Source organism: Echinops telfairi, unplaced genomic scaffold, assembly GCF_000313985.2.
Source record: "Echinops telfairi isolate 266 unplaced genomic scaffold, ASM31398v2 ScPeMD7_25;HRSCAF=90, whole genome shotgun sequence".
NCBI lineage: Eukaryota > Metazoa > Chordata > Mammalia > Afrosoricida > Tenrecidae > Echinops > Echinops telfairi.
Window position 1 is genome coordinate 8132211 of NW_022103922.1, and position 12742 is coordinate 8144952.

The following is a 12742-nucleotide window of genomic DNA, read 5'->3' on the forward strand; positions in this document are numbered from 1 at the left end:
GGGGGTGGGGGTGGGGTGGGGGTTGGAGGGAGGTGGTTTTGGTTTTACTGAAGGGTCGTAATACACAGCAGCTTCATTGCTGGCATCTCATACAAACTGCTCAGAACCCTGTCATTTAGGGAAACTTGTAGTCATTTTGCAGCTGGTGCAACTGGAAGGTTAGGATGACAGACAGCCTGGACGGTCACACCAGTTGCATGCAGGAACCATTATTTTAGCTCCAGCTTATTGACCGAGCTCACACTGTTCACCCCGAGCCACCAGAATGGTTTCTGGTGTAGACAACAGGTGAATGTGCTTACTGTAACAGGGGCAGGTCAGCACTCTCCCCGTGTGGCGGTGGCTCCCTCCGAATCATTTAATATCCATTTTTATAGACCACAGAGAAAAACCTTACGATGGTTTGGGGACACATTTATTCTATCATTTCCCTGTACATTTTTCACCATAAATTGTAAGATGTTACCACCTTTATATAAACACACATTATTTCAATTTGGCTTTTTACTTATATACACTTTACATGTATCTTTTTGTTTTCAAAGATGTATATTTCTTGGTACAGAAAACAACTCGCTGTAAATATCCAACTATGTAGATAAGAGAAAGCCGTGTCTCTACACAACTACTAACATTATACACACACAGTCACACAGCCCACACTCTGGGGTACATGATTAATTTGTAGAAATCATTGGCTGTCGACATCATGGAGAATACCCCACATTTTAAATTTAAATACATTTTCAAACACTTTTTTTGTTGTGTAATTCACATATAGTTCAGTATTTTAAAACTCATCCAGAAGAGTTGCACAATTATTACTATAATAAGTCTTTCAAATGTTTTCTTCTTCCTTGTTCTCTTTTGAGATTCCCCAAACAGCTAAAGTTTCTTAAGTGAATTTCCACAAATTTGACTTTCTTTTTAGAACTGCAAACTGTTTAGGATTCTTTGAGCCCCCAACTTTTCTGGGACCCCTTTCCTCCTCACCAAGTGGCGTGTGGATTGAGGTGTATCCCCGGGGGCTCCCTGCAGTGAGGATCATGTGTAGTAAGGACTCTCAGGTGCTGTCACCGACTCCCATAACCAGGGGAGAGCTCATGACCTCCTCAACCTGATGAAGTGACTGAGATTGAAGAACAGCGTGGCACGAAGTCAGATGATTCCAAGTAGGTTGGCGAATCACTGTGATTTATACTACATGTAATAATAAAATATGCTCACTGCCACTGAGTTGGTTCCAATCCACAGTGACCATACAAGGACATAGTGACCCCGTGGGTTTCAGAGACTAAATCTTTATGGGAGTAGAAAACTTTGTCGTTCTCCTGAGGAGCGGTTGGTGGGTTGAACTACTGATCTTGCTAACCCACTGTGCCACCAGGAATAATAAATAGCGTTTATTTATTATTAGTTCTTCCTTTATCCTTGTCAAGAATATACAGTAAACTCTGTGAGAGCTAGAATCTAAGTAAGAAGGACATATCAGGGACGAAAACCAAAAACCAAAAAACCTCACCAATACGAGGTGATTTCAGAAAATTCATGGAGAAATAGAATGTCAAGGTGATGGGATTTTCCCATGGACTTTTTGAAGCCCCCTGCTAGAGGGCGATAGAGAAACAGTCAGCGTGCACTCTGACCGAGCTGGAACCCTTGCAGGAATCAGAAATACCAGGTCCAGCTCTCTCAGGCACTATTGTAGCCAGAAAGCCTGGTTTGAGGGGTGATAACACTTCCCAGGTTAGCTATACTTTGTGGAAGCGTCCTTCCTTTCCGCCAACCCCCCCCATTTCTGTATTCAGGAGCAGCTGCTAGTTTCAAACTGCTGATCTTGTGGTTAACAGCCCAGTGCCTAAGCACCACCCCACCAGGACTCCCCTTGGCCACAGGACGGAGTGGAGGGCCGGGCCAGCACAGCCCATTGCCCTCAGCACCGTTACTTCTCTCTCCTTGTCTCTTGATTTTCAGCCTTCAGAGCGCATTCCTGCCAGCCCTGAAAAGCGTGAGACCATTTCACACTAACTTTTGCCCAACCTAAGGGATGTGTGTAATTTGGGATATTCTATATCCCCAATATATTAGGCGGGACCATTTATATTTTCCAATGACCAAGGCTTTCTGGACCTCAAAAGTGTCACTCTCACACGGCTTAACCCAGTCCAAATGGCCAAGAAGCTCCATTTGTTTGTTAGTTATATTGTTATATATAATAAAAATTATAATCTCTTGTGCTAGTGTTAGTTTTGTGTTTGTGTTAGAGTTGTAGCAACAGCTATCTATGGCTGAGCATTCTTCGCTGATAATACCCTGAGGTAGAAAACAAGTGACATTTAATGACCAGGATTACCTTCTCATTTACCTCTTCGATAGTGAGACTTCCATTGCGTGTTGTAGAGTTTCTGTGCTAGAGTTTTGTAGGTACCTGTCAACCCCCAACTCAGGTCAACCCCCATACACCTATACTGTTGATTCTCGAAGCTTGGGCAGGATGAGAAGCAAATTCCCTTTGTTTCAAGTCTTTCAGGTTGTATGTGGAAGACAAAATACCTCTGTTTGCTGGCATCAAGCGTTTTGGATATTTGCTTCTGTTATAGCCATGGGTGGTGTTCTTCTGTTACAGGGTGTTGTTTTCCTGTGATAGGGTGTTGTTTTTCTGCGATAGGGTGTTCTTCTGTGATAGGGTATTGTTCTGTTACAAGGTGTTGTTCTGTTACAGGGTGTTGTTTTCCTGCTATAAGGTGTTCTTCTGCGATAGGGTGTTGTTCTGTTACAGGGTGGTATTCTTCTGTTACAGGTTGTTGTTTTTCTGCTATAGGGTGTTCTTCTGTGATAGGGTGTTGTTCTGTTACAGGGTGGTGTTGTTCTGTTACAGGGTGTTGTTTTCCTGCTATAAGGTGTTGTTCTTCTGCGATAGGGTGTTGTTCTGTTACAGGGTGGTGTTCTTCTGTTACAGGGTGGTGTTCTTCTGTTACAGGGTGTTGTTTTCCTGCTATAGTGTAGTGTTTTTCTGTTATCGGATGCTGCTTTTCTGTTATGGGTATTGTTCTTCCTATTCACTGGGTTTCCATGCCCTCTCTCTTTACAGATGTGCCCAAAGTGCCCTCAGCTGAGGAGGAAATGCAAGAAACGGAATCTTGGGCGAAGCCTCTGGTGCCCATTTGGCAGACAAGGTCCCCAAATTTTGTCGCTGAGCAAGAATACAATGCAGCCATGGCCAAAAGGGCGCCTTACTGTGCTATCTGCACTCTGCTCATGCCCTACTACAAGGTAAGAGAGAGTGGACACGGCTGCCTTTTCTGTGTGCCTCTACCCCCAACTGGCTACCCGGGAGTCTCTGTAGCATTAGCAGGCACAGAAAGCCGGGGGACACAGATTCCTGCCGCCCACAGCTTTCCTAGGAAGGCCTCGATTCTCCGTCACCAGCAGTGTTCGCAGGGCAGCCCACAGTTTCTGAGTGTTGCTTGAGAGGTGCCAGCTCCCAGACAGAATTTTTTTTTGGTAAATCACCTAGCTTTTTTAGGGATGTGTCAATTCCTAACTTTTTCCCTTCCTCTTTCACCAAGAAATAGACCATAAAAGCTTCAAAATGATAGAAACGTTCAAAGGGAGGTTAGATCCGCTTTCATTTTTACGTTGAAAACTTCAGTCTCTCAAATAACTCAGACGTCAACTGGGTCCACATTTCCACCATCTTTTGCCCTTTCTTGCGTGGGACGCACAGAGAACCCGTCAGGCCCTTTCAAGGTGGATGATCCGATTGGCCGTCATTGGCTGGCTGGACTTAACGTGCTGGGTGCCTTCGTTCCATGCACGTTGCACCGATGGCTGCTCCGGTCATGTAGCTCATGTTCTCCATGAGCCTGCACTAACATAGGCAAGATATTCCCTAGGAATGCACGAAGTGTGTACACCTACATGGCGTGTTTTGAGGTCCAGTAGATTACATCACGGACTGTGGAGATGGACGGACACAGCGGCTGCAACAGCGGGCTCAAACATAGCAACCATTGTGAGGGTGGTGCAGGACCAAGCAGTGTTTCCTTCTGTCGTCCACAGGGCTGCTGCGAGTCAGAATTGACTTGGTGGCACCTAGCAACCACAGCAGTAACAGCAATCTGCTACATCGCATATTGATATGACCTTCATGTTTGGGGTCATATTTTTGATAAATGAACCAGGATATTTTATTCAAGATCCCATCTCTCTGTAAAGTTCTATGTAAAGCCAGCACCCGTCTCTTCAAGTGCTTTGGAGCATGAGCATGTGTGATATATGAAGCCATGTTCTTTTGCACAGAGCACAGGGGTTACTTGGTTTTGGTAAGCGACACAGCCCTCTCAGGCATCGGTGTCCTATGTATGCGTGTGATGCAGGCGCTCATTTTTGTGCATGGATATGTTATATGCCAACAAGACGTGGTGTTTTCAGAGCACTGTAACCAGAGCAGCAATTTCCTCACTGGAGATCTTTGAAGGGAGCACTGGTGAGTGACAGCATTGCATTTTCCTTCCAGACCTGAAATTTCTATGTGCTTGTTAGGACGATGTTCAACTTTGTGACTGTTTAACGTCTGTACCTTTAGCTGCTTGTTTATTTTCCTGGTAATTAAGCAAGTCCAACTCAAACAGAGAGTTTGAGCAATGCATTCATTTGGGATCTGTGGAAAATATATAAAAGCTGTTCATGCCTTATAATTTCAAACACAAGTTTTCTATATCTTGGGAGAGAGATGGCAAAAGTGCCCTTGCACACTCAGCCGTCGGATGTAGCTCTTTCTGTAAGGTTCCGAGTCTCTGCAATGAGGCAAGAGCCTTTCTCCCCACACTGTCCCTCTGATGAAAACAGGGGTCATTGAAAACACTCATTCCAGTGGTACCAGCTAATCTTCTTCAGTCAAGGAAGGTCAGCCTGCTGGCTTAGTGCCACACAGGAATGCTCATCAGAAAGAAGCGTTGATGCTTCTCAAGGTCATGGCTTCAGTAGCTGGCCCCCTTCTTGTAGGAACAGGCACTTAGCCCCTCCTGGAGTGCCTGCAGCTTTGCTTCTAGCTGAGGGTCTGAGAAGGTGGCATGATGAGTAATAAGACGTGGCTCAAGGAGAGGTCAAGAGAAAGAACAGGAGTCAGAAGGTGCAGCTGATAGTGGGTCTGATTGACCAGAACAAATGAGACGCTCGCTTCCAGGTCCCTCACTCATGTGTCAATGGTCTGTTTTCCAGCCAGACAACAGCTGTGAAGAAAACGACGCTGGATCGGAGGCAAAGGGAGATGAAGTGGCCACTTCAGGAGAAAAGACTAAGCCGCTCATTCCAGAGATGTGTTTTATGTACAGTGAAGGGAGCGGCAAGTACTCGCCACCCACAGCCTTTCTGGAAGAAGATGGGACCAGCCTTCTCATCTCCTGTGCCGAGTGCCGGGTGCAGGTTCACGCAAGTAAAAGCATTTTTCGTTCAGTCCTTCACGTAGTCTGTCTGTCTCGCCCAGGCCCTTGCAATGTCTTGAGCTTATCCCATTGGACTCTTGGGATTTTGAGAGGGCAGTCTCTCGGAAGGAAAGTATAAGTGGTAGTCAGCATCCCTTTTCCTCATGGAGGGCGGGGCTATTGTAGTTTGGTTTTGTTACGTCCGGGCCCAAGACGTGGACTCTTGGGTGGCGGGGCACCCGTGTGAAGCAGCTGTTTCACTGGGAGGAACTGGAGTGCCAACTCCCCCAGCGCGGTGTCATCCCGGGGCCCCTGCTGCATGCTTGCCTTTGAATTAATCCAGGCCCAGTCTGTCACTACGTAACTTGAATCTCTGTAGTTGGTTGCTGACTCTTTATTCTCGTGCTTTTCTTAAAGAAAAATGGCTATTCTTCTGGTGCTTCTGGTAATTCTCAGAATGACTGTTGTCCTGAGTCAAATGGTATTCTTTATAAGGGTGAAGAAATCTGTCATCTGCAAGGGGACACCAACAGTTTCTCCCAAGGACCAAGAGGAGTTCGCTCTATCACTGTTTCCTGTCCTTGTTATTGTTGTTGTTGGTGGTGTGTGTGTGAGAGAGAGAGAGAGAGAGAGAGGTGATTGGATGAGGGACAAACATAATCCTCATTCACCTGCCCCATAAATCCTCTATGTTGACTTACAGGGACCTGTTTCTTGTGTGCTGCAACTCGTTTTAACATTCCAAATCTCCCCAAATCACATGTTCTGCTAACCAACTAATGTACACTCGCTTTCTTCTGTCCATGAAGTCTGCATTTATTATCTGCCTATTACTGGGCTCAGTACCTTAAGGAGCCCTGGTGGCATAGTGGGCTAAATACAAGGTTGCTAATCACAAGGTTGGCAGTTCAAACTCACCAGCTGCTTCATGAGAGAGAGAGGAAGCCGCTGCCTCCATAGAGAGCGTGTCTTGGAAGCCCCACGGGCAGCACTTCTCTGCGTCGACGTGCTCGGTGGCAGCGAGTTTGGGTGTTAACTCAAGAAGATTCAAGTCTTCTATCATGTTCGAAATAGGCTCCTTGTCTATAATTTATTTGTTAATTTGGTACTCAGCAGCTTCCTCCATGATACGAACACCGTGAGTTGGAAATGCAGCCCTCTTGTTTAAATCTGATTAGAACACACATGCCCATATATGAGGGGGATGCAAAAAGGGTCTTGGTTAAGTTCCTCTTGGCTTACAGTAAGCTTTTGGAAGTCCCTTCATCCAGTCACGTTTTCTTATTTAATGTACCCACGAGGAAAGCACAAAAACCCAGGACAACTGATGTTTCATCTTGACTCCTTGACTAGCTACCAGTATTCTTTGGCCTCATAAACATAGAGTTGAGCCCATGTTTGCATGGCCTTGATTTATAATGATAGGCTTTTCTTGGGGTAATGACACGTCCTTATTTGCTATCCCCATTTCACATATTAGAGCGTTTTGATTTAAAAATTCATCACCGACATTTTTTTCAATAGCTTCTTATTTCAAGAAGTCCAAGTATCTGATATTCCCATATCTATTTTATTTGCATTGTCAGCCTCCTTTTTAGTTCATTTTGGGGAAGCAAGACAAAAGTTGAGTTGAAGAGATCATTTCATTGCTACCCAGACGTTGTACATCTTTTGTTCCTATCCGTGAAATTAATGCTAATTATCTTAGCCTTTGAAATGTCATTTCAAACTGCATTAACTATGCAGTTTCCAAGGTTAATTATTGTATTAGCACTACATTTCCTAAACCTCTGATTCCTGGGTTGCCACATATCCCAGCATTTGCTGTGAGTGGGAAAAGGAACCAGATCAACACCTTAATGATTTTGTTATTTCCTGGTGAAGACGTAGCAACCCCATCCATCTGACTACTAGTTTGTGGATTAGCAACTATGAAGGAAGCACGCATTTGTTGATCCTTGGACGGACTAATCTGTTGGGTAAACAGCTTTAGAACTCAAAGCATCTTTGACAGAATCTTGCCATGTTTGGTTCCGAGAAGTAGGATTTGAAACTCAGTATGCTAGGCAGTTGTCTCGGCTCTATTCATTTGAGTGTTGAGATGTGTAATATTTTAAAGATGCAACAGACCTAATGCGTGGGTCCACATCTTATTTTTTAGGTTGTTATGGTACCCCTCCTCGCGAGGTCTGTGCTGGATGGCTGTGTGCCCGGTGCAAAAGACATGCGTGGACAGCTGTAAGTGGTTTGTGCTAGTACCTTTAGTCTTGCCCACACCCCATCCCTCTGGACACATTTCAATCTAGTGGAAAGGTAAGATTGTACACACGATTATTCCCAGTCTTACAGCCATCATGGCTCTGACTTTGTTGATACTATACGGGTTCTGACTTCTTTGTAGACCAAGCCTGCAGTGTGACCTTATTGGGCTCTTTGTATCCAGAAAGCTTCAGTGGGGGATTTGAAATGAGGCATTGTACTTAAACATCAGAGCCAACGTATGATGGACTCATGGGAATGGAAGCCCATTGTAAGTCAAGGACGACCTGTGCTGTTTCGGACTCTGCTTCCCTCGCTCAGGAACCACGCCAGGTGTTTTATTCGAGCAGGTCCTTGTACGTTCAAGGCCTCAAAATTTGCCTTGGTTTTCCTGCCCAGCCTGATTTTGGATTTCTTACAACATAGGAGGCTAAGTCATAGGCAAGGTGGGAGGTCCTCCTCACCCCCGGAAGCATTCATGTTCATACCTGGCTTTTCAAGTCACATGATTTCTTTCTTCCACCTAGTCACCCAAGCCTTCCTAAATCTGACACATGAGAGCTCATCTGCTCTCCCCCAGGCATGCCATGACCTTCAACACCCCGTGATCCTCTGTGTGGGACACGGATTTCCTTTTGCTCTGTGTTGTTGCTCTGAAAGCTTCTTGAAAAGTGAGCTTCCAGCCAAGAATTACATCTTGATTCACTTGTATGCTGTGCCACCCGTTTTGTCCCAGGCTGGAGCACTGCTGTGGGGTCATGCGTAGGGGATACAGTTCTCAGAACGGGCAGGTTCGCACCCCTACATCCATTGTCATTGTAGCATGGACTGTATTCCTCAGCGAGTTACAGGGATATACCGAATTAAATTGCCTGGGAATCAGAGTTAAAAGCAGCATCCGTCAAAGTTAAAATCCTGAACTACCGTGGAAGGAAAATGCCTGGCTTGATGACGTTTTTGGCAGGGTTCTGTCTGTTTCAGAGGGTTGTAAAATATGGCGTCTGTCAGAGACACCTGCAGGGGCTGGCTGCAAGGCGGGGATGGGTAAGGACTGCCTCGCTGAATGGTTTTCTCAATACCTGTTTATTTTGGTTGTACCCTGTAAGTTGTATCACCTTTTTTGTGTGTTATGATTTAGATAAAGTTTACAGAGCAGATCATCAGTTTTATATCCAGTAATTTCCACCCCCCAACAGCTTTATTGACATGTGATGAATGGATCATACAATTCAGTGGTTCAGTCACATCAAGGAGAGTTGTGCAATCATCAACACCATCAGTTTTAGCACGTTGCCCTCAATTTTGTATGCATTCAGCGTTTATATACATTTTGTTTCAACTCACGCTTTTCCGTTCCTGCAGTGCATCATGGCTTATCCCACTTCCTCCCCATGTTTCTTGCTCTCTGTCTGCTTCCTTCCCAAGCCCTCTGTCCTTGGGTGGTTTTACATGGTTGGTTATTCTAACATGGGGGTGGGGGGTGAGTTCAGTTCGAGACTGAAGGATGATTAAGGGTCATAGTCTGGCAGCTGCCCCCAGCCTCTATCCGACGAATACTTCTGGTCTCAGAATTTTGAGTTCTGATCCACATTTCCTTCCACTAGAGCCTGAATACCCTGCTATGACCCTTTTCAGAGCAGTGGATAGTGGTACCTGGTGCTCTGGTCTCACCGCTGGGGTGACAGATGCTCATAGGACCCTTTAGTCCTTTGGACGAATTTTTCCCCACATTTTTCCATTTTCATTGCTCTTCTTTCCTCTGTATGGCGAGAGACCAAGATTTGTACCTTAAATGCCTTTGAGACCCCAGTCGCTACTCAGCAAAGTAGGATGTAAAAGAGTATCTTTATGAGCTGTGTTGTGCCCCTTGACCAGGGTTTTCCCTGAGATTATGATCTTGAGTTTCCAAGCCCAACAATTCATTCCCTTAAGGTATTTGCCTATTTCTGAGACGTTTTTATAAGTTTCCCCCACCCCCCCTTGCAGGCTCTACCACATTCAGGGATATACTTTCAGTAAAGGTAAATACACATATACAAATTTCCCCATCAAAAACTCCTACTTTTTCTCTCACACCCGTTCATCCTGAGTGTGGTCCGCTGTCTTGTTCACTGACCTTTCACAGTGTCCTTCCCCGGAGTGGTCCCTGCTGATAGGACTGCTGAAGTACATGAGATGACTCACCTGCCTCACTTCTAAGCCCCCTGCTGGCTTTACCTTCTCCAAGACAGATTTGCTTGTTCTTCTCCCGGCATTCTATGTGCTTTCAGTATAAAGAGTACCTGGCATCAACGAACTCTGTTCTAACCACCATTCTCCTGAGAAATCATTGAATTGCCATTTTATCCATTGCTGAAAAGTATGTGACTTTCACATCCTGACCGGGGCATTGAGTGTCGCAATGTTAGTTTTTGCTAAACACTCAGTGCATATGGTGTCATTGGGTTCTGTGAATGGGGTGATTGCTTTTAAAAAGTGTCCATAAACCCGACCTCTTCAGACATCCCTTGCATGGCCCTGGACCTCCTGTTGGCATGACCGTGCCAGTGGACTCCCTGGAACCTAACGGGTTAGTGGGGCCTAGGTGACGTGTGTTCCATTGTGATGTAGCACCCACTGAGAAGCGCTGGGGTGCTGTGGCCACGGGTTCTACGGCTGCGTGCCTCCTTTCAGTTTGATTCTTGTTTTTTTGGCCCACGTTTCTGTAGTTTGTGTCTAATCTAATCACTTGCCACTCTAAAATAACTATAAGCGGTCACTTATTACATGGGGGTCTCTGATGGCATAGCGGTTACAAGGTGGACTGCGAGCTGCAAGGTCGGCCGTGGGGGAGGGGAAGGATAGGGTTTTCTACTCGTCCTAACAGTGATCGTCTCAGACACTCACAGGGCCGTTCTACGCTGTCCTGTAGCATCACTATGCATCCACTTGATGCCAGGGGCTTTTTGTGGGTTTTATATCACATATTAAAAATGTAATGCTAGTATTCTCACTTAAAAAATATCAACTCCTTGGCTTTCTTACCATTTTCTTGTTATCCCCAGATCATGCCATATCGATTTGTGTGTGTATGTATGTGTACGTATGTGTATGCATGTGTGTACCTATGTATGTGTGCAAAGATATTCTTTTGAACTTTTAAGTTTCATTATCACATGAACATCACCTTAGGGCTACACTTTCTGATTATAAAGGAACATTTTCATTCATTGCCTGGAATTGACTGACTGCCATCGAGGCGATTCTGGCTCATAGAGACTCTGTAGGACAGGGTAGAACTGCCCTGTGGATTTCTGAGACTGTCACTCTTTATGAAGTAGAAAGCCCCATTTTTCTTCCCTGGAATTGACTGGTAATCTAAAAATTAATCATTCAAATGCTTAATGTCCTATAGAGTTTTAGCGGTTAATAGGGTAATAAACAGACATTTTATAACGCAGAAATCTAAAGAGTATGTCAGCATGAGGAGGTCTTAGAAAAATATCCCTTGTAGTTTATTGTTTTTTTTAAAAAAAGATTTTATCAAAAATTCTCTTTTTATTAAAAATTCTTGGTGAGCTAATCACTTGTCATATCCCATCAACCCAATTATAAAGGAATTTGGATAGAGGTCCCCTATTTTCAATGTAAAGGATATATTGCTCCTTGGTACTTGTTACCTGTTCAGGCACTTGAATGTTGTCCTGAGCCATTTGGGACAGGGAGTGGGGTGTCGGGCCCGGTTAGTGATAATCAGTTCGGATTCCTAGAAACCTCAGTGTTTAACAGAACGACACCTGGCCTGGCCCTGCTGCACCTTCCTTGCTCTTGTTAGGCGGTGTGTGTGGGACTGAACACCACCCGTGAAGATTGGTAACTGACACGGAAACTCACAGCATACTTTCAACCGGCCATGCCTTACAAGCATGGCAACATTAAACCCAGGCTATGATTATTCAGCATAGCTGTGAAGAACTTCAAATGAAAGGCATTGGTGCTGTGCTTTCCTAGGGAGTTATTATTATTATTTTAACTTTTTATTAATTGTGTGGATATTTACGAGCAGTTCAGTTTCCCATTCAACAATTCATTCATGTTTTTACGTCACGCCATTATTAACAATCTACACAGTGTACTGTCACTCATCTCATTTCCTCCCTGTATTTCCTGTTTACATCCCTCCTTTATTTTTTTCTCCAACAGTTTTATTGGCAAGCAATTTACATATCATATAATTCAATAGTTCAGTCATTTAGTCATATCACAGAGAATTGTACAGTTAGATCCAGCCCCGCCCCACCCCACTGCCCCTGCCCCCATGGTTAAATCGCCTTTAAGATGATTTATATAGTCACAATCCATTCTAGTACTCCCCACCCCCCTGCCCCTCTTCATTAGTTACTCCCGAAATTCCCTTTCCTTTCCTGCCCACTACCCCCATTCCCTGTATCCGCCTGTATCTGCTATTATCATTATGCCTCCATTCCCCCTGTGCTTCACAGCTGGGAGACCCAATAGAAAACAATAAAAAACTAAATCACGCTAAGGTGGTGAGGGTAAAAACATAATAGTATACAGACAATGATGCTAATAATGTGTAAGAAGGTAAAGACCCCCAACGATATTCCGTCCTCCTTTCTGAACCCGCCTGAGCCCTGTCCATGGGTCAATGCTGCCCGTTGAGCTCCAAAGGCTGCTGAGTCTACGATACGCCAGGGTGTCCAAGCTGTCGCTGTCTTCCTCCTTTATCGTCTGGCTGGAAACTGAGCCAGGGGTGAGTTCGTCTCCAGACGGGAAGGCTGCTTACGGTCTGCATTCTTGGGTTTCCATCAGCCCTTCTCTGACCAGTGTTTTCTGGACTGGCCCCTATATGCTCCCTCTATATTGCATTCCACCCCACATGTTCTTCCACTCTGTCCAGGTTATGCTGAGGGGACCCTTTCCAGAGCGGTTGGTAGTGGGACCTCGGCACCATCTCGAACCCTTCTGGTCTCACCAGTGGGAAGACTGCTATGCGTGTGGCCCGTTAGTCCTTTGGAATGATTGTTCCCATGAGCCTTTTCCTTTTCATCGTTTTT

The 12742-nt window shown here is 45.1% G+C and overlaps 1 protein-coding gene across 1 annotated transcript in view; it reads left to right on the forward strand.

The window, feature by feature from the left end:
- The window catches only part of KDM4C (lysine demethylase 4C), a 187834-nt gene that overhangs the window by 97691 nt on the left and 77401 nt on the right, over positions 1–12742 (forward strand). Inside the window, exons 11-14 of the mRNA XM_045289370.1 lie at positions 1975–2008; positions 3092–3273; positions 5224–5437; positions 7588–7664. Of these exons, the coding sequence (XP_045145305.1) occupies positions 1975–2008; positions 3092–3273; positions 5224–5437; positions 7588–7664 (507 nt within the window). The remainder of the gene's footprint in view (positions 1–1974; positions 2009–3091; positions 3274–5223; positions 5438–7587; positions 7665–12742) is intronic.